General features: G+C 52.5%; 1 protein-coding gene across 1 annotated transcript in view; it reads left to right on the top strand.

The window, feature by feature from the left end:
- Nucleotides 1-23: 23 nt before the first annotated feature.
- Nucleotides 24-20,000, top strand: part of ripor3 (RIPOR family member 3) — a gene marked incomplete at its 5' end in the record, with an annotated part of 32,859 nt that continues 12,882 nt past the window's right edge. Inside the window, 9 exons of the mRNA XM_080546122.1 lie at nt 24-121; nt 9,343-9,495; nt 9,746-9,824; nt 10,058-10,081; nt 10,205-10,258; nt 10,443-10,592; nt 11,941-12,004; nt 12,104-12,147; nt 19,586-19,711. Coding sequence (XP_080402248.1) covers nt 24-121; nt 9,343-9,495; nt 9,746-9,824; nt 10,058-10,081; nt 10,205-10,258; nt 10,443-10,592; nt 11,941-12,004; nt 12,104-12,147; nt 19,586-19,711 — 792 coding nt within the window. The remainder of the gene's footprint in view (nt 122-9,342; nt 9,496-9,745; nt 9,825-10,057; nt 10,082-10,204; nt 10,259-10,442; nt 10,593-11,940; nt 12,005-12,103; nt 12,148-19,585; nt 19,712-20,000) is intronic.

Here is a 20,000-nt window from a genome sequence, read left to right as displayed (position 1 = left end):
GTGTGTGTGCAGGCAGCGAGGAGATGTCGGTGAAGCTGCGGTTCGAGTGTCCGGCGGAGGCAGGCGGCCTTCAGAGGAGCCGCTCCTTCACCGGGTTCAGCTCCCTCAGCGGGCGTCGCCGGTGAGTGACAGCCAATCCCCACCCCTCAACCAACAGTAGGGATAGCCAATCACCACCTCCGTATCAACGGTTGCTGTTGAGACAACCAACCAGCACACCTCACTGTCAGCCAGAGTCTTGCCAACCCAACCACCTCCCCGTTACATCAGAAGAGGAAAGACGGACTCCCATGATGCAGTGGCAGGCGTGGGGGTTGACTTTGAGCGTTTGTTTGGTTTTCAAATACTATTTGAACCCAGGTCTTATGCAGTGCTCATGGAAGTGGGTTCTAAGCCCTAAGCCCTTTATGCTGAGCTTGATCATATCAGCTAGCCACGTCCCCGGCAGCTGCCTGGTGGAAGGGGAGAGGTTATCTGAGAACACTGTTGGTTGTGGCCCCCTGTGCCTCGGCGTTAAAGTAAACAGTCTTACAGTGTCACGAGCACAAGCCAAGCATGGGGTGCATATTAAAGCATTACACTTCCTTCTTCGAACACTGCGTTGTGTGTATATCTTCTACCAGGGGAGGCCGGTGGAGGTAGAAATCAGAGAAACGTGAGTTTGATACCATTCCTCATTCCATTCCATGTGTTATAATGAGCCTATCCTCCGTATGGATGGAAGGTGTTTCCCACCCTGCTGTTAAAACAGCCTCCAAACATGATCATCTCCTTAAAGTGGGAACTGGTTTGGTTTCAGTGTAATGAATTCTCTTCCTAATCAATCAGTTAGTTCCTCTCTGGTTTCAATGAATATGCCACAGAACATCTGAGCACACGCAGCAGGATTGCTCAACACACGTGGGAAAGGCCTCCCGGAATTCAGATTGGTTTGCAGAAGGGAGACAAAATGTCATCTCAAGAACTCTGGAGTAGCACACACTGGAATGCATTTCCTGTAATAAAGCAGAGAGAGAGCGAGAGAGAGGGAGAGAGAGAGAGAGAGAGAGAGAGAGAGAGAGAGAGAGAAAAGGAAGAGAGAGAGAGATTGTAGCTGGCAGTTTATTTATCCACTGGCCACTGACCTCAATCTAACAGACGGTCTGACAGCGGTCTTCATCCTTCTTCATTAGAAAGATTTGATGGTGTCATATATGTGACCACACTGGCCACAAGAGTGTGAGAGAATATGCACTAGATGATGTCATGTAAATAGAGTCCTCCTCTCGACTCCTTACATGTGTCGCTTTGCTAATCATACTGTTGTTTGTATCTACAATTATGTATGAACTGGGCTATGACCAATGGGAATAGCAATACACAATGAACTAACTGTGTTCACAGAGTATTGGCGTGTACTGTCCAGATTAATTCACTTCTGTTGGCTTTTGGTGTTTAGGAGATATGATGGTGTCTCTGCGTTGTGTTTGTTCCAACAATTCCTCTGTAAAGTCGCAGCTCTCGCACAATACACAGTCTTCTCAATCTGATAGACTTCTCACATGGGTTGTACTCTTCTTTCAGATGATTGATTTATTACAAAGTGTAGCTTACAAGGTTCGAATAAAGCTCTTTCTCTAGCAGACGAGCACAGCTCCCACAAATGTCCAAGTGCAACGATTTAATACAGACAAGAGGACATGTTAAATACTCTTCTTTTGAAAGAAATAGATGCTGCACACTCAGATTCCAGATGCAAAAAGTGTGGTTTATTAGGACAACGGTTTTGGACTTAGCCTTTGTCAAGTCTTTAAAAAAAAGGCTATGGTTGTCCTAATAATAATAATAATAATAATAATAATAACAGTAACTTTATTTGTATAGCGCTTTTCCTGCAAACATTGCAGCTCAAAGTGCACAATAAATAATAATAAACCAATAGATAAATATATAATCAATAAACCACACTTTTTGCATCTGGAACCTGAGTGTGCGGCATCTACACCTCATGCTGCAAAGAATACCTCTGTGTCATTGGCTGCTATAGGCATAAAAGGAGAGAAACTCATGGTGTGGCCCCCATTTTCCCCTGACCTCAAACCTATTGAGAACCTTTGGAGCATCCTCAAGCAAAATATATATGAGGGTGGGAGGCAGTTCACATCAAAACAGCAGCTCTGGGAGGCTATTCTGGCATCCTGCAAAGAAATTCAAGCAGAAACTGTCCAAAAACTCACAAGTTCAATGGATGCAAGAATTGTGAAGGTGATATCAAAGAAGGGGTCCTATGTTAACATGTAACTTGACCTGTTAAGATGTTTTTGTTATGGTAGCACTAGCAAAAGAGTCAAGTGTGGCAGAACCCCAGAACAGACGGACACAAGAGGCAAATTAATAATAAAAGGATTTATTAAAATGATGGACAAAAGAATAACCCTACTCTAACGGGGCCTAAGTGGGGGGGAATGTGTGGATGCCAGAGAACTGGATAATGTAAATGAGGTGTGAGTGGAACTGTACTCTGTGTCTGGGTGTGTGTGTCTAGCGTGCAAAACTAGTGTGGTGTAGATATGTAGATGAGTGAAGTGTTGAAATATGTGCGTGTACTAACCAGTCCAGAGCAGAGAGGGGGAATAGTCGGCAGGCAGGCAGACGGGGGGGTTAGGCAGGAGGAGTAGGCGGCAGGCAGGCAGGGGTTTAGGCAGGAGGAGTAGGCGGTAGGCAGGCAGGGGCATAGGCAGGAGGGGTGGTCGTTAGGCAGGCAGGGACATAGGCAGGAGACGTAGTCGATAGGCAGGCAGGAGGTCTAGGCAGGGGGAGGCAGGTTCCTTTGGGGAGCGAGGATCAACAAAGAAAACAACTACGGTTAGCAAAATAACAAAACAAACAAAACTCTGAAGAGAAACTACTTGAACGAGAAGAGAACACAGGGAGAGCCAAACTACTAACCACATGGGTCAAAATAATCAAGCGTCGGAGGAAGGTCTCTGGGGCTTCTTATAGGGCTGCCTCCTCCTGAGTTGATAGCTGGACCCAGCTGTCTCCACTTGAGCCTGATGAGGCTCAACGAGCGCCAACGAGGCAGGAGGGGGCGGAGCCGATGAGGGATTCACAACAGTACCCCCCCCCTTAGGGGAGGCACCTGACGACCGTCCTGGAGCGTCCGGGTGGGCCAGATAGAAATCCTCCAGGAGTGTGGGGTCGGCGAGGTAGGACGGGGGCACCCAGCTCCGGTCTTCGGGGCCGTAACCCACCCAGTCCACCAGATACTGGAACCCCCGTCCCCTACGGCGGACAGCCAGTAGGCGGTCAACCGTCCACACCTGGTCGCCATCCTTCAGGACCCGGGGAGGTGGGGGGGCTGGAACGGGGGGGGACAGGGGGCTAGTGGAAACAGGCTTGAGGAGGGACACGTGAAATACTGGGTGGACCTTGAGAGCAGGGGGAAGGTTTAATCGAACCGCTGCAGGGTTAATAATCCGGTCAATAGTGTAGGGCCCAACATAGCGGGGATTTAGCTTACGGGAGGAGGTCTGGGCGGTCTGGAGGGGCAGGTCCCGGGCCAACAGCCAGACCTTCTGGCCGGGACGATAGGCCGGGGCTGGCACCCTCCGCCGGTCGGCACAGCGACGGGACCGCTCAGTGGCCCGCAGCAGAGCGGTCCGGGTGGTCCTCCAGATGCGCCGACACCGGCGGAGGTGGACCCTGGTGGACGGGACTGCCACCTCCAGCTCCTGTTGGGGAAAGAGAGGAGGTTGATAGCCCAAGGAGCATTCAAACGGGGACATACCCGTGGCGGAGCTCTCCATGGTGTTGATGGCATACTCCACCCATGGTAGGTACTTGGCCCAGGAGGCGGGGTTGCTGGTGGTGACACAACGCAGGGCTGCCTCCAGGGCCTGGTTGGTCCGCTCGGCCTGTCCGTTGGACTGCGGATGGTATCCAGAGGTGAGGCTGACCGAGGCCCCAATTCCCTTACAGAAGGCCTGCCACACCTTGGAGATGAACTGGGGGCCCCGGTCGGACACAATGTTGTGGGGAATGCCGTGAAGCCTCACCACATGGAGCGTGAGGAGGTCAGCAGTCTCGGCCGCGGAGGGGAGCTTGGGAAGGGCGACAAAGTGGACAGCCTTGGAAAACCTGTCCACAATGGTTAGGATGGTGTCCTTACCCTTGGATAAGGGGAGCCCCGTAACGAAGTCTAACGCGATGTGGGACCAAGGACGACCGGGGATAGGGAGGGGACATAGGAGGCCCGAAGGAGGACGATGGGAGGCCTTACTTCGGGAGCAGATGGTGCAGGCACCCACAAACTCCTTAACGTCCCCCCGGAGTGTGGGCCACCAAAAACGTCGGCTGAAACTCCGCTGTCCGGTGGGAGCCAGGGTGGCAGGCAAAGTGACTAGAGTGCCCCCACTCTAGCACTTGCGGCCGGACAGTGGAGGGAACAAAAAGTCTGTGCCGGGGTCCGGTACCTGGGTCCGGCTCGGCACGCTGGGCCTGTCTGACCACCGACTCGATGGCCCAGGTGACGACACCTACCACCCGGGTAGGGGGGAGGATGGTGTCTTGGGTCACCGGCATATCCGGGGCCTCCCCCGGGAACAGCCGGGAGAGGGCGTCCGCCCTGACGTTCTTTGACCCCGGGCGGTAGGTGAGGGTGAAGTCGAATCGGCTGAAGAACAGGGCCCAGCGTGCCTGTCTAGGGTTAAGCCTTTTTGCCGTCCTCATATAGGTTCTTGTGGTCAGACCACACTAGGAACGGCAGCTTAGCCCCCTCCAGCCAGTGCCTCCACTCTCCGAGGGCAGCGTGGATGGCCAGCAACTCCTTGTTGCCCACATCGTAGTTCCTCTCGGCAGGGTCAAACCGGCGAGAGTAGTAGGCACACGGGTGGACCTTCTGGTCCTCCTCCGACCGCTGGGTGAGAACGGCCCCGACGCCCGTGTCTGAAGCGTCTACCTCCACGATGAACTGCCTGGCTGGATCCGGGTGGGCCAACACCGGCGCGGTCGTAAAGAGGCCCTTCAGGGTGGAGAAGGCCGCCTCAGCCTCAGGGGTCCAAGAGAACGGGCGAACAGTGGAGGTACAAGCAGTGAGAGGGGCCGCCACCTGGCTAAACCCCTTGATGAACCGCCGGGTAAACCCGGCGAACCCGAGGAAGCGCCGGAGTTGTGTTCGGTCGGTGGGTCGTGGCCACTCTGCCACCGCCTTAATCTTAGCCGGGTCGGCGCGCATTTGCCCTTCCTCCACGACGTTACCCAGGTACGTCACAGAGGAGGAGTGGAAGACGCATTTCTCCGCCTTGACGAAGAGACGATTCTCCAGGAGCCGTTGTAGGACCAGGCGCACGTGTTGGTGGTGTTCCTCCATGGTCGGGGAAAAGATCAGGATATCATCCAGGTAAACAACCACGAAAACATTTATCATGTCCCTCAGCACGTCATTGACCAGCTCCTGGAAGACTCCGGGGGCATTGGACAGGCCAAAGGGCATGACCAGGTACTCGAAGTGACCGAGGTGGGTGTTGAACCCGGTCTTCCACTCGTCCCCCTCCTTGACCCTAACCAGATGGTAGGCGTTGCGGAGGTCAAGTTTAGTGAACACCCGGGCGTGAGTGAGTGGCTCGAAAGTGGAACTCATAAGGGGGAGTGGGTATTTATTCTTAACAGTGATGGTGTTTAAACTACGAAAATCTATACAGGGCCTCAGGCCACCATCCTTCTTCGCCACAAAGAAGAAGCCCGCCGCGAGGGGGGAAGACGATGGTCGAATTACACCCGAGGCTAGGGACTCGGCTATATAATTGCGCATTGCCTCCTTCTCCGGGACCGAGAGGTTGTAGAGACGACCCTTGGGAAGGGCTGCCCCGGGAAGGAGGTTGATGGGACAATCATACGGCCGGTGAGGAGGAAGTGAAAGGGCGCGGTCCTTACTAAACACCATGGCCAGGTCAAGATACGTAGAGGGGACACCAGTGAGGTCCGGGGGAGAGACTACGGGCCTGGGACCGCTGGACGGAGAGAGGGCGGAGCGTAGGCAGTTGGCATGACAGGGGATGCTCCAGCCCAAAATCCGTCCAGTGGTCCAGGAGATGTGGGGATCGTGTCTCTCCAACCACGGCCTACCTAATACTAGGGGTGCAGTGGGGGCGTGGAGGACAAGAAAACGTGCCGTCTCGACGTGATTACCGGACATGGTGAGGGTGAGGGATTCAGTGCTATGCGTGATCCTACCTAAGGGCCTCCCATCGATGGCTTGGGGAAACAAGGCATGGTCGAGGGGAACGAGCGGGATGCCGGCCTGACGAGCGAGGGTGATGTCCATCAAGCACTCGTCGGCCCCGGAGTCAATGAGGGCGCCGGCAGAAATGGACTCCTCACCCCAGGAGAGGGTGGCTGGGAACAGCCGGTTGTGGTTCTTGATGGGTTGGGGGATCGAGGCACGGCTCACCAAAAACCCCTCTTTTAGCGAGCCGGGTCTTTTGGCCGCGCCGGGCAGGTTCGGAGGACGTGTCCGGGTCTTCCGCAATACAGGCACAGCCCGCCCCGCATTCTCTGCTCTCTCTCTTCCTGAGAGAGGCGGGACCGGCCGACCTGCATGGGCTCCTCCGCTGACTCAGAGGTGGACGGGGCTGGGGAGAGCATGGGAACCCGAGGGGGCAGGGCCGAGTGGGCGGCCGCAAAACGGGGGAGAGAGGACGTGCGGCTGGGGACCGAGTGAGGGGGCCCCACGGCGCGTTGGCTGCGCTCCTGGCGGCGCTCCCGCAGGCGCTCATCCATTTGTAGGGACAAGGTGACCAGTTCTTGAAGGGAGCCTGGGCGGTCCCGGACGATAAGGTCCTTCACCGCCTCACTCAGACCCCGCCGGTAGGCGCAAAGGAGCGCTATGTCTCCCCACCCGCTGTCGGCGGCGAGGATCCGGAATTCTAAGGTGTAGTCCGCGACGGTCCTGGAGCCTTGCCGGAGTTCCAGCATCCTGGAGGCGGCGTCCGCGCCGTCAGAGGGGTGGTCAAACAAAAAGGAAAACTCCCGGCGGAACGCCTCGTAGTCCTGGGCAAGATGTGGGTCTCTGCCCACCACGGCTATGGCCCAGTCTAGAGCCTTGTCCACCAGGAGGGACATAATGAAGGCTACTTTAGCCTCTTCTGACCCATACTTGGACGGTTGGAAAGCAAAAAAAAGTTCACACTGGGTCAGGAACCCTCTGCCCAGATCAAAGTTCCCTCCAAAGGGTCGAGGGGTAACCAGGTTGGGCGGGAGCTCGCCCTGGGGGGGCTGGAACCCCCGGTGAATCAGCAGGGACTGCAGCTCCTCCAGGGAGCGTGTTCAGCCTCAGCTGGATGGAAGCCACCGCAGAGACAAGAGTGCCCATCTGGACAGCAAGGGAGGCGAGAGCAGCTGAGGCGGAGGTGGACGACTTCTGGAGCTCAGCGATGTTACCCTGAACGGAGGGGAAAGCCTTACACAACTCCGCCTGGAGGGACGCGAGCTCGGCCGCGTGGGCGGAAACAAGCTCGTCAACTGAATGGGACACTGGGTTGGGCTTAACTGCGGGCGTCTGCCCCGAGGTGCTGCCTTGACTCATTTTGGCTTGATTATTCTGTTATGGTAGCACTAGCAAAAGAGTCAAGTGTGGCAGAACCCCAGAACAGACGGACACAAGAGGCAAATTAATAATAAAAGGATTTATTAAAATGATGGACAAAAGAATAACCCTACTCTAACGGGGCCTAAGTGGGGGGGAATGTGTGGATGCCAGAGAACTGGATAATGTAAATGAGGTGTGAGTGGAACTGTACTCTATGTGTCTGGGTGTGTGTGTCTAGCGTGCAAAACTAGTGTGGTGTAGATATGTAGATGAGTGAAGTGTTGAAATATGTGCGTGTACTAACCAGTCCAGAGCAGAGAGGGGGAATAGTCGGCAGGCAGGCAGACGGGGGGGTTAGGCAGGAGGAGTAGGCGGCAGGCAGGCAGGGGTTTAGGCAGGAGGAGTAGGCGGTAGGCAGGCAGGGGCATAGGCAGGAGGGGTGGTCGTTAGGCAGGCAGGGACATAGGCAGGAGACGTAGTCGATAGGCAGGCAGGAGGTCTAGGCAGGGGGAGGCAGGTTCCTTTGGGGAGCGAGGATCAACAAAGAAAACAACTACGGTTAGCAAAATAACAAAACAAACAAAACTCTGAAGAGAAACTACTTGAACGAGAAGAGAACACAGGGAGAGCCAAACTACTAACCACATGGGTCAAAATAATCAAGCGTCGGAGGAAGGTCTCTGGGGCTTCTTATAGGGCTGCCTCCTCCTGAGTTGATAGCTGGACCCAGCTGTCTCCACTTGAGCCTGATGAGGCTCAACGAGCGCCAACGAGGCAGGAGGGGGCGGAGCCGATGAGGGATTCACAACAGTTTTTGTTTGAAATAGCTTTTGATTTCAGTAAATATGACCTCCTAATATGACCTCCTAACCCTAAATTCATCAAATTACCATTTTTAGTTCTTTACAACCTATAAAATGTTTTGAAACTCTGTTGTGCATAATAATTTGGAACAGTGCATTTTGAGTTAAAAAAATAATAAACAAATACTGTTATCATTGGGAGGTTTGTTCAATAAAATTTGAATTATACTCTAACGGTTGATGACTTGAAAATTATACTGATTGTCATTTGCATCGACTATTTAGGAAAATCAGAGAAAAATATAATTTGCATAATAATTTGGAACGAGGTGTATTTCTTTGCATCGGAATTTGCTCAGTTGCCAGCGCCTCGCTTAGATTGTCTGCGGTGTGGGCTCTCTTATTTTCTATTAAATACTCTTCTTTTATCACAAATATTAAATCGTAAATCTGAGAGGCAAAGGCTGAATGGTAATCTTCTCCCCCCTCTGACGATTCCTGTTTCCATAGTATTTCAATGGTTGCTGCCCTGGTCTAATCTCTCAACGTACAGATAAAGGCTGCCTAGAGCCACTGAGTTTACTACCAATTAGCCACTACCAATTCTTTATCCGTCCTTCAACAACATAGGTCTTGTTATTCAAAAACCTGGCCTTCACCACAGTATCATTTCTGATGACATAAGGAATGAGCCCTTCTATTCTCACCATTATTAAGCCACACATACAATTGGTTAAATATTGAACAGATCTTTCACTTCCCACCCCATAAATTGTGTCGATCCACTTAAATCATGGAGCCATAAATGAATTTGAAGTATTTATTTTCTCTGTTCATCTGGGTTGAGACATATAGCTGAATCTACACAACCAATGGCATGGTACGTTGACTCATCTCGAAATGAGACCAATTTTGAGGTATGTTAAACATCGATCAAACTTTTGATTTGGCCACTGGTATCTTTGAAAACAGGGCCTCCTCGGTGCGAAACTCCCTCAGGTCCAAAGCCCTGTCATCAAAATCTCCAAGGATACATCCCTCCCCCAGCCGGACAGGCGGCACTATCTGGGGACATCAACCTGAGCAGGTGGACAGAATCTTCCAGGCCCTACGGAAGGGCCTCAAGTACGTATCGGCACTCAAATATCACATAAACTCATTTCGAACAGAGAAGGATAAATTGCCCCAAAAGACACTGAGCTAAGGTCACTGTTATTTTATTTCCCTGATGGTTACGGTAAGGATGTGGACAGTAAGCTGATATTAGACCTGGGCATCAACGATTTAACAGCCAATCACAGTTGTTGTTAATTCAGTACTACTGCACCAAGCATTGTAGGTATTGCTCGGTGACTGATGTTGAGTTTTGTTACAGGGAGTATCTGGAGGGCCATCAGGCTGAGATGGACTTCCTGTCTTCTCAACAGAGAGACACCAAGAGAAACTCCAGACTGGTGAGGGTATCATTCCAAACATCTCCAGGCAGATTCAACATTTTGTATGATATGACCTGTGCAAGATCTACAAGTAAATGATCTTACATTATTGAGATCAGATTGGATTAGATCCAACTTTGTTGTCAATTGATATGCATTGTCCCTTCTTAAATCAACTGAAATTGAAATTGAAACTTAGATTACATTCAATTTACAGTAAGGTAACAAAACAAACGTTGATCCTTTTTCAGGCCTTCCTGTATGACTTGGAGAAGGTATGTTCCGCAATCATCCCTGTGTTCTCATCTGCTTTTATACGGCAACACAAGAAGTTCAAAAGTCAAATATATCAAATGTTACATCATCTACCATTTTGCTTTCGTCATTCGTTTTCACAGGAGATCAGAGCTTTGGAAAGATACATACGAAGACTGGAATTCCAAATCAGTAAGGTAAAGGATTTAATTTGCTTCTGTGTCGTCTCAAACCTGGTCCTACTGTGAAACAGAGAGCAATTTGCTTATGCCATTGTGCGTCCATGTTTCAAGACGAATAAGACCATGTGGCCAACTATGATAAGCCTCATAAAAAATACCCTTGGACACTTTGTTTACATGACGACCTGTGATTCCCTAGGTAGAGGAGCTGTTCGAGGCCTACTGCATCCAGTGGCGTCTGTGTCAGGGAGCGGTCAACATGAAGAAGGCCTTCTCTCTCTCCCCCTCCTCCAGAGCTTCCAGAGAGAGCCTGTTGGAACTCAACCGCAACCACAGACACAGCCTTGAGGTACGGTCACACGCCGTTGACCACAACAACTTCATTTATCCTGGCCGATTTCATGGGTTGAGATCACACACTAGAAGCTTAGACCGGCCGCTGGTCAAACATGACCCCAGGGTCTCCATGTGTGGAACAGATGAGAGGTATGGGTCTACAAGCTCATTCATCATCTTCTTTCATCAGACCATTCATACATGCTACGTTTGTAACCAACGGCCAGGCTACTTTTAAGGTACACTACCCTCTGTGTCCATGTGTATGACCACTCACACATGCACACACACACACACACACACCGGCATACACACACGCACGCACGACACACACAATCAATTAGTCTGTACATACAGGTGACGGCTGAAACCCTGACTGTCCATTTATCTTCACATTTCATGGGTCCTAAACACAACGTAAGTCTCTTTAGTACTGACAGAGAGCAGGTCCGGGTCACACGTGAGCGCCCAGAACTGGGGGTAGAGCCCAGAACCTTATTCATCACTGACACGTATAGTCTGGGGGTAGAGCTCAGAACCTTATTCATCACTGACACGTCTAATCTGGGGGTAGAGCTCAGAACCTTATTCATCACTGACACGTCTAGTCTGGGGGTAGAGCTCAGAACCTTATTCATCACTGACACGTCTAGTCTGGGGGTAGAGCTCAGAACCTTATTCATCGCTGACACGTATAGTCTGGGGGTAGAGCCCAGAACCTTATTCATCGCTGACACGTATAGTCTGGGGGTAGAGCCCAGAACCTTATTCATCACTGACACGTATAGTCTGGGGGTAGAGCTCAGACCTACGGTTCACACATGGGCTGCCGTCCAGACGTCTGTCCTCTGTACCAAGAGAAGACCGATGGACGTCATGGCTCCTCTCACAGACTAAGAACCAGTGTACAACTGAGTCCAGTGAGGTCACGAAATGACTGGTGAGAATGCAATATGTTTTATTTTAAAACATTTAAAGCCTGCAATTGACCATGTACAGAATTCGGTAAGACAGTACTCGATGGAATAGGTATTACCTTTTGATAACATATGAAGAACACTTTGGTTTCTTTAAGAATCATTGACATTAGTACCCCTACGGACAGTACTAGGCCTGCTTTAGGACCTGTTACATATTTTGATGTATAAGAAAGTCCATTGTTACTTTTCTCATCCTTTTTAGTCAGTATCAAGTAAGTGCCAACTAAAACCAGACTGCAAAGTGTGACCTGCAATTCTGTACTATTCTCTACTATATACTATACTCTACTATATACTATACTATATACTATACTACTATATACTATACTCTACTATATACTCTACTATATACTATACTCTACTATATACTATTCTCTTCAGGATATGTCCGTCATGGAAGAAGAGTTGGAGATTCTCTTGGGAGAACTGCACATCAAAATGAAAGGTACAACACATGTTCTACCTTCAATCCATCCAATGAAGGTTGTTATTAAAGCAGGGCATGGGAACTGAAACGTCTCTGAAACATGTTTCTTATCAACAGGGTTGATCGGCTTTGCTCGACTATGCCCTGGAGACCAATATGAGGTGAAGTTCCATTTTGAACTAGTTTCCAATGCAACATTTTTAAATCACAGCAAGGGGAGGAGTGGGCTGTGTTAATAATCGGGTACTACTTACTAACATACATGAGGAGCCTATGTTCTTAACATATCATATACCAGCTGCATTTTTCAGTGAATGTGTGACCGGCCGGTGTTCGAACACAGGACTCCCACGTTGAAGCAAGCCCAAACTATGCGGGTGCTAGCAGACTTTTTGATTGACGGGTGTTTCGTCGACGGGGGGTAGCTGAGTTTTTGATGGACGGGTATTTTGTTGTCGATGGGGTGGTGGGGGGAGAGAGAGATTGGGTGCTAGCTGACTTCCTCTTTGACCGATGTTTCTTCGAATGCGGGTAGCTGAGTGTTATTTTATTTTTTTATATATACTTTATTTTTCTTTTCTTTTTTTACATGAATAACAAAGAACAGAGAACAGGTCATTGTGGGTATCGTCTTCTTACTTATGTCCTCAACAGTTCGCTTTGTGTCACAGGTTACTTTGTCCATATGTTGTCTATTAGTCATAATAGTTTCAGGGAATATCTCCAGTATCACTCTCAGTCCATCTTGTCCTAAGAGGAGATCAATAAGGTTGTTGTCCGTACAGGAACCCTGTGTGCCCCTATCCAATCACTCAGTCACAGAAGGAATAATCGAGAAAATAGAATAAAATAAAATAAAATAAAACAGATTGTGATAAATGATAAAAACAAAAACATACAGAGACAATTTGCGTTTGAACACACAAACCCCCCATATAAAGCTATGTGGTGGAAGAAGAGGCAGCATCCACCCCTCTGTATAGTATCAATTTCGACCAATATCCGTCTCTTCCACTCTTCCATACCCGCCACCCGCTGCTCCGTCTCCTCCACTCTTCCATACCCGCCACCCGCTGCTCCGTCTCTTCCACTCTTCCATACCCGCCACCCGCTGCTCCGTCTCTTCCACTCTTCCATACCCGCCACCCGCTGCTCCGTCTCTTCCACTCTTCCATACCCGCCACCCGCTGCTCCGTCTCTTCCACTCTTCCATACCCGCCACTCGCTGCTCCGTCTCTTCCACTCTTCCATACCCGCCACCCGCTGCTCCATCTCTTCCACTCTTCCATACCCGCCACCCGCTGCTCCGTCTCTTCCACTCTTCCATACCCGCCACCCGCTGCTCCGTCTCTTCCACTCTTCCATACCCGCCACCCGCTGCTCCGTCTCTTCCACTCTTCCATACCCGCCACCCGCTGCTCCGTCTCTTCCACTCTTCCATACCCGCCACCCGCTGCTCCGTCTCTTCCACTCTTCCATACCCGCCACCCGCTGCTCCGTCTCTTCCACTCTTCCATATCCGCCACCCGCTGCTCCGTCTCTTCCACTCTTCCATACCCGCCACCCGCTGCTCCGTCTCTTCCACTCTTCCATACCCGCCACCCGCTGCTCCGTCTCTTCCACTCTTCCATACCCGCCACCCGCTGCTCTGTCTCCTCCACTCTTCCATACCCGCCACCCGCTGCTCCGTCTCTTCCACTCTTCCATATCCGCCACCCGCTGCTCCGTCTCTTCCACTCTTCCATACCCGCCACCCGCTGCTCCGTCTCTTCCACTCTTCCATATCCGCCACCCGCTGCTCCGTCTCTTCCACTCTTCCATATCCGCCACCCGCTGCTCTTCCACTCTTCCCACCGCGTCCTTCAGGTCGGTGGCAATTCCAGTTAGTTTGTGATTGATGTCGTCTCGAAAACTTGCCAAATCTCCCCTCAGGTCTTTGGCAAAGGTATCTTGAAAGTTGTTTAATTCCGTTTTCACGTCTGATCGGATAGCCTTTATCTCCGCATGTATGGCGTTGATGCTAGCTTGCAAGATGTCCGCTGTCTCGTGTTCGTCCATTGATTGATTGATTGAAAACTTTATTAGAATGTTTGCAGAAGTAGGTACATGAAAGTACATATTACATACAAGGTCAAACTAAGAGGATAAAAACCCAAGAAAGCCACTGGCTTATTTCAATTGGGGTCCTTGATTTTCAATTCATCGTTACATGTAAGACAGACATAAGAAAAGAACTAGTACTATCTTGTAGTGACTACATTATGGGTTCATGTTCTCCTCTTACTGTTGGTTGTGTAGTGGGAGGGAACCAGTTCTGGCACTAGGGGCAGAGGGGAGAATTATTAACGTTGCAACTTCCTGTTTAGACACAACAGTTTTGGTGATCTATTTTCTGGTCCTGTACTGAGAGTACAAGTTGTTATTTTGATTAAACAGTTATCATTACGTTGCCTACGTCTTTCCTTTTTCCTCCGGCACTACACTGGTGACCCCGACGTGGATTTTTGTTAACGTAATTGTGTACAAAAACCAGCGAACGAACATTACAATCCTGCAAAATGTCCGGGCGAGGAAGACGTTCAAACCAGCGGCAGCCATCACCATCCCCTGTCAGGGTAACGCGTGGTGCGCACACTCCCACTCTCAAGCTACCAGAGTTCTGGGACTCAACGCCTGCTGCATGGTTTGCTATTGTAGAGGCACATTTCAACAAAAGTGACATCGATGACGACGACGACCGGTACAACCATGCTGTGGCAATGTTGGGCAGCTCCACCGCAGCTCGAGTGGTAGGTTTTTTGTCTGCTCCCCCGACGACGAACAAATATGAGCGCCTCAAGGCCCTGCTTCTAGAGACATTTGAACTGTCCACTGCGGAGAGGGTGCGTCGCCTATTTGCCATGTCGGACTTGGGTGACGAGAGGCCTTCTGCGCGCATGGAGAGGATGCTAAACCTGCTCGGTACAGAAGACCCCATGATCCTCTTCACAGAGCTGTTCATGCGCACATTGCCAGCTCAAGTTAGGATGGCGCTGGCCAACACCGCCATCATGGAGCCCCGCGCCCTGGCCAGGGAGGCGGACCGGTTCGTCTTGGCCATGCCTCAACGGTCCCCCGACCTGCTCGCTCCCGCGGCCGCCCCGCCACCCGACCGTCGCAGGAGAGCGAAGGATGACGCCAGACCTTCTGGCCAGCAGGGTAACGCTGCGGGCCATTGTTTCTACCACGCCACTTTTGGCGCCAAGGCCAAACGGTGCCGCTCACCCTGCACCTTCGGACCGACGGGAAACGGCGGGGCCGGCACTCAGTAGTGGCCCTGAGCGCTGGCGTCACCAACAGGCTGCTCTTCATACAAGACACCGCCTCTGGTCGCAGTTTCCTTTGTGACACAGGTGCCCAGTGGAGCATCATTCCGGCAGAGAGATCGGATGTGGCGAAGGAGGAGCGTGGTCCGCAGTTGGCAGGCGCGGACGGCACACCTATCTGCTCTTATGGCACTAGGGCGGTGGACGTGTGCTTCGGAGGGCAATGCTTTTCGTGGGATTTTGTCATAGCGGCTGTCACATTTCCCCTCCTTGGTGCGGATTTTCTGTGCGCCCACAACCTGTTGGTGGACGTGGGGAACAGGCGCCTGGTCAACTCACAGACTTTCGCTTCCTTCGCCTGTACGCAGGGGGAGGCGGTCTACAGCGGGTGGTCCAATACGCTCGCCGAAAGTGACCAGTACCTTCGGCTGCTCGCCGAATTCCCCGACCTTACCAAGCCCACCTTCTCCGCGCCCACGGTGAAACACGGAGTGGAGCACCACATCGAGACCGAGGGGCCTCCCCTCCACGCCAGGGCCAGGCGCCTCAACCCGGAGAAGCTGGCCATCGCCAGGGCGGAGTTTGCGCATATGGAGCAGGTGGGCATCGTTCGGCGCTCGAGCAGCCCCTGGGCGTCTCCCCTGCACATCGTCCCTAAGTCAGACGGCGGGTGGCGCCCATGTGGGGACTACCGCCGCCTCAACGACGCGTCCAAGCCTGACCGCTACCCGGTCCCACATGTCCAGGACTTTTCAGCGAACCTGGCAGGCAAACGCTTCTTCTCCAAAGTGGACCTGGTACGGGGGTACCATCAGGTGCCGGTGCACCCCGAGGACGTCCCTAAGACGGCCGTAATCACGCCATTTGGACTCTTCGAGTTTCTGCGGATGCCGTTCGGCCTGAAGAACGCGGCGCAGACCTTCCAACGCCTCATGCACTCGGTGCTCCGGGACCTACCATTCCTCTTCGTCTACTTGGATGACATCCTCGTCGCAAGCACCACGGAGGAGGAGCACCTGTCCCACCTCCGGGCCCTTTTCACACGGCTCAGCCAACATGGGCTGATTGTCAATCCGGCGAAGTGTGAGTTCGGACGGAACACCATCGACTTTCTCGGGCACCGGGTCTCCGCAGAGGGGGTGACCCCCCTCCCCTCGAAGGTGGAAGCTGTCGCTGCTTTCCCGCGCCCCAGCACAATCAGCGAGCTCAAGGGGTTCATCGGGATGGTAACCTTCTACTATCGCTTCCTCCACCACATCGCTCACATCCTGCGGCCTCTGTACGATGCCCAGAAGGGCAAGACTCTGAAGCAGCCGGTGGACTGGACGGCGGAGCGTGTCAAAGCCTTTCAGGACACCAAGGCGGCCCTGGCCCGCGCTGCCATGTTGGCCCACCCCTCGCCCTCGGCACCCACTGCTCTCACCACGGACGCCTCTGACTTTGCTGTGGGAGCGGTGTACGAACAGTGGGTTGGGGACGCCTGGCAGCCTCTTGCATTCTTCAGCCGCCAGCTGTCTCCCAGAGAGCAAAGGTACAGCACATTCGACAGGGAGCTCCTCGGGCTGTGGCTTGCTGTCAGACACTTCCGTTTTTTACTGGAGGGCCGCGAGTTTACGGCCTACGTGGACCACAAGCCACTCACGCACGCCATGTCCAAGGTGGCGGAGCCGTGGTCCGACCGCCAACAGCGCCAGCTCGCCTACATATCCGAGTTCACCACAGACATCCAGCACGTTGCTGGGAAGTCCAACCAGGTCGCGGATTGTCTCTCCAGGGCGGTGGTTGGTGCGGTCCAACTGGGTTTGGACTACGCGCGCATGGCTGCAGACCAGGCCGCCGACCCCGCCGTCCAGGCTCTCAAGTTGTCGGACACAGGACTGCGCCTAGAAGAGGTGGTTTTCGGTGACGCAGGGGCCACGCTCCTGTGCGACGTCTCCATGGGTCAGCCACGACCGGTGGTCCCCGCCAACTGGAGGCGCCCCGCCTTCGAGGCGATACACGGCTTGTCTCACCCTGGTAGGAAACCGTCCTCACGGCTGGTGTCAGAGAAATTCGTCTGGCATGGGCTCAAGAGGGATGTGAGGGCCTGGGTAGACACGTGCATCGCCTGCCAGCGCGCCAAGGTGCATCGACACGTCAAGGCCCCCCTGGAGCAGTTCTCTGTGCCTGAGCGGAGGTTCGATCATGTAAACGTGGACCTGGTAGGGCCGCTGCCCCCCTCGCACGGATACACCTATCTCTTTACCATGGTGGACAGGACGACTCGCTGGCCGGAGGCAGTTCCGGTCTCCTCAACGACAGCCCCCGACCTGGCCCGGGCGTTCATCGCGGTGTGGGTCTCCCGCTACGGCACCCCTGCTGATCTCTCCTCTGACCGTGGCTCACAGTTTACTTCAGAGCTGTGGGCAGCGGTGGCGGAGAATCTGGGGGTCAAGCTCCACCGCACAACCGCCTATCACCCGCAGGCGAACGGGCTCTGTGAGCGTTTCCATCGATCCATGAAGGCCGCCCTTCGAGCCAGCCTCACGGACAGCGACTGGCTTGACAAGCTGCCGTGGGTCATGCTGGGGCTCAGGACAGCGCCTAAGGAGGACCTCCAGTCGTCGTCCGCTGAGCTGGTGTTTGGACAGCCGCTGCGGGTCCCCGGTGACTTCATTCCCAAGTCAACGGAGCCCTGGTCCGCCGCCGCTCAGCGCGCCTCCCTGCTGGACAGCGCCAGGACCTTCGTCCCGGTCCCGACTACGCAGCATGGTGTCCCTACTTCGAGGGTGCCACCGGAGCTGCACTCAGCGAGGTTCGTTTTCATTCGTCATGATGGCCACAGGACTCCACTACGTCCTCCTTATGACGGGCCTTTCCGTGTCATCGAGGCCGGAGCCAAGAACTTCATGGTTGACATGGGGGGTAGGCCTGAGTGTGTGTCCGTTGATCGCCTCAAACCGGCCCACTTGGACCTTGAACTGCCCCTGGACTTGGCCCTGCCACCGCGCAGAGGCCGGCCTCCAGTCCTACCTCCCCTGCCGCGCCCTGGCCATTCCCCCCTCCGACCCCGACAACCCCCCGCAGCTCGCGAGCCCCCGGTCGTCACTGCCCCCCGTCCTTCCCTGCAGGAGGACGTGATGGGCGATGTCACACCTCCTCCCGCACCTCCTGACTTTACCTACGATCGTAGGGGCCGGGCCATACGCCCTCCTCGCCGTGAGGATTTCCAATATTGAGGTGAACACTGGGGGGGCTGGTGTAGTGACTACATTATGGGTTCATGTTCTCCTCTTACTGTTGGTTGTGTAGTGGGAGGGAACCAGTTCTGGCACTAGGGGCAGAGGGGAGGATTATTAACGTTGCAACTTCCTGTTTAGACACAACAGTTTTGGTGATCTATTTTCTGGTCCTGTACTGAGAGTACAAGTTGTTATTTTGATTAAACAGTTATCGTTACGTTGCCTACGTCTTTCCTTTTTCCTCCGGCACTACAATCTACATGATAATACAGACAAATAACTATTACTATCTACAAGATAAACGTACATCCATCATGGGAAGAACAATACAACAAAACATAAGGTATGTACAGCGGGTAGGACAGGTGGGGACATACACCACAGGTGGGGGCGGGGGACAAAACACAAAGTATGTACAGTGGGTAGTTCGGGTCTTTTAATCTGATTTTTGTTTTAGAGGGTCCAGTTACGGATTGCAGCCTCCTGTAAATGTCGTTGTCGTTATCCTTTCCAGATGTTTGTCTGTCACTTTTAGATTTCTGGGATGATGATTCTTTTGTCTTTCGGTTCATTTCCCCTTACATATTAATTTTAAGTACAATTTGTAAAAGAAATTGAACTAATTAAGGGGAATAAGTTGACCTGTCTGGGAGCTCTTCGTTTACACAGCCGCTTGCCCTGACGCCATACCGGAAGCCCCGGGTAGCTGAGTTTTTGATTGACGGACGTGGTTTGCGCTAAATCGACGGCAAAGTGTGGTCCCCTCTAAGCAGTTGTGGCCGTAAGCAACCGCATGTACTGCTTATGCCAGCGGCCGGCCCTTCATCAGATCTGTTTGTGGCAGCGCATCTATTCATCTTGGTGCAGCACTCTGAAAAAAACTGTCTAAACAGAACTAACACGGTAGCCTCTCATTTCGGTGTTGGTGGCGTTTTCGGCGTTAGAGCCAACACGTGTATTCAGGGTCTCGGGTAAGGTCACTGACTACGGGAGTGTAGGTCAAACCCTCTTCCACTACAAATACAGTATGACAGTATGAGTGGCCGGTGGATGATGACATCTTCTCCCTCCAGGTTGTGATTCGTCTGGGGAGACAGCGCTGGAGGATCCGGGGGAAGATCCAGACGGATGATAGGCAGTCCTGGGATGAAGAGGAGATGATCTTCCTCCCTCATATCCATCAGAACTTTGAGATCAGGGTCGGTTTTTTATGTTAGACACGCTTTGTCTCAACTCACTCTCAGGGTGCCTGTAGTGCATAACTTACAAAGGGCTCAGGGCAAATGAAGCGCATATTATTGTGAACTTAAGAACTTTATTTCATTTTATCATGAGGAACTTAACTTGTGGTGTTAAGTGTGTTCAGGTACATTAAAGTATTTCATTTAAATAATCATAAAACTATAATGAAACACATACTGTCGCGCAGGAGGTAGAGTCTGCATCTAATGAGCACTAGGTTGGCAAATTGATGGTTTGAACCCCAAC

Source organism: Nansenia antarctica (genome assembly GCF_963989245.1).
Source record: "Nansenia antarctica genome assembly, chromosome: 15".
NCBI lineage: Eukaryota > Metazoa > Chordata > Actinopteri > Argentiniformes > Microstomatidae > Nansenia > Nansenia antarctica.
The sequence above is the reverse complement of the archived record's forward strand: the minus strand, read 5'-3'. Positions and strand labels throughout refer to the sequence as shown.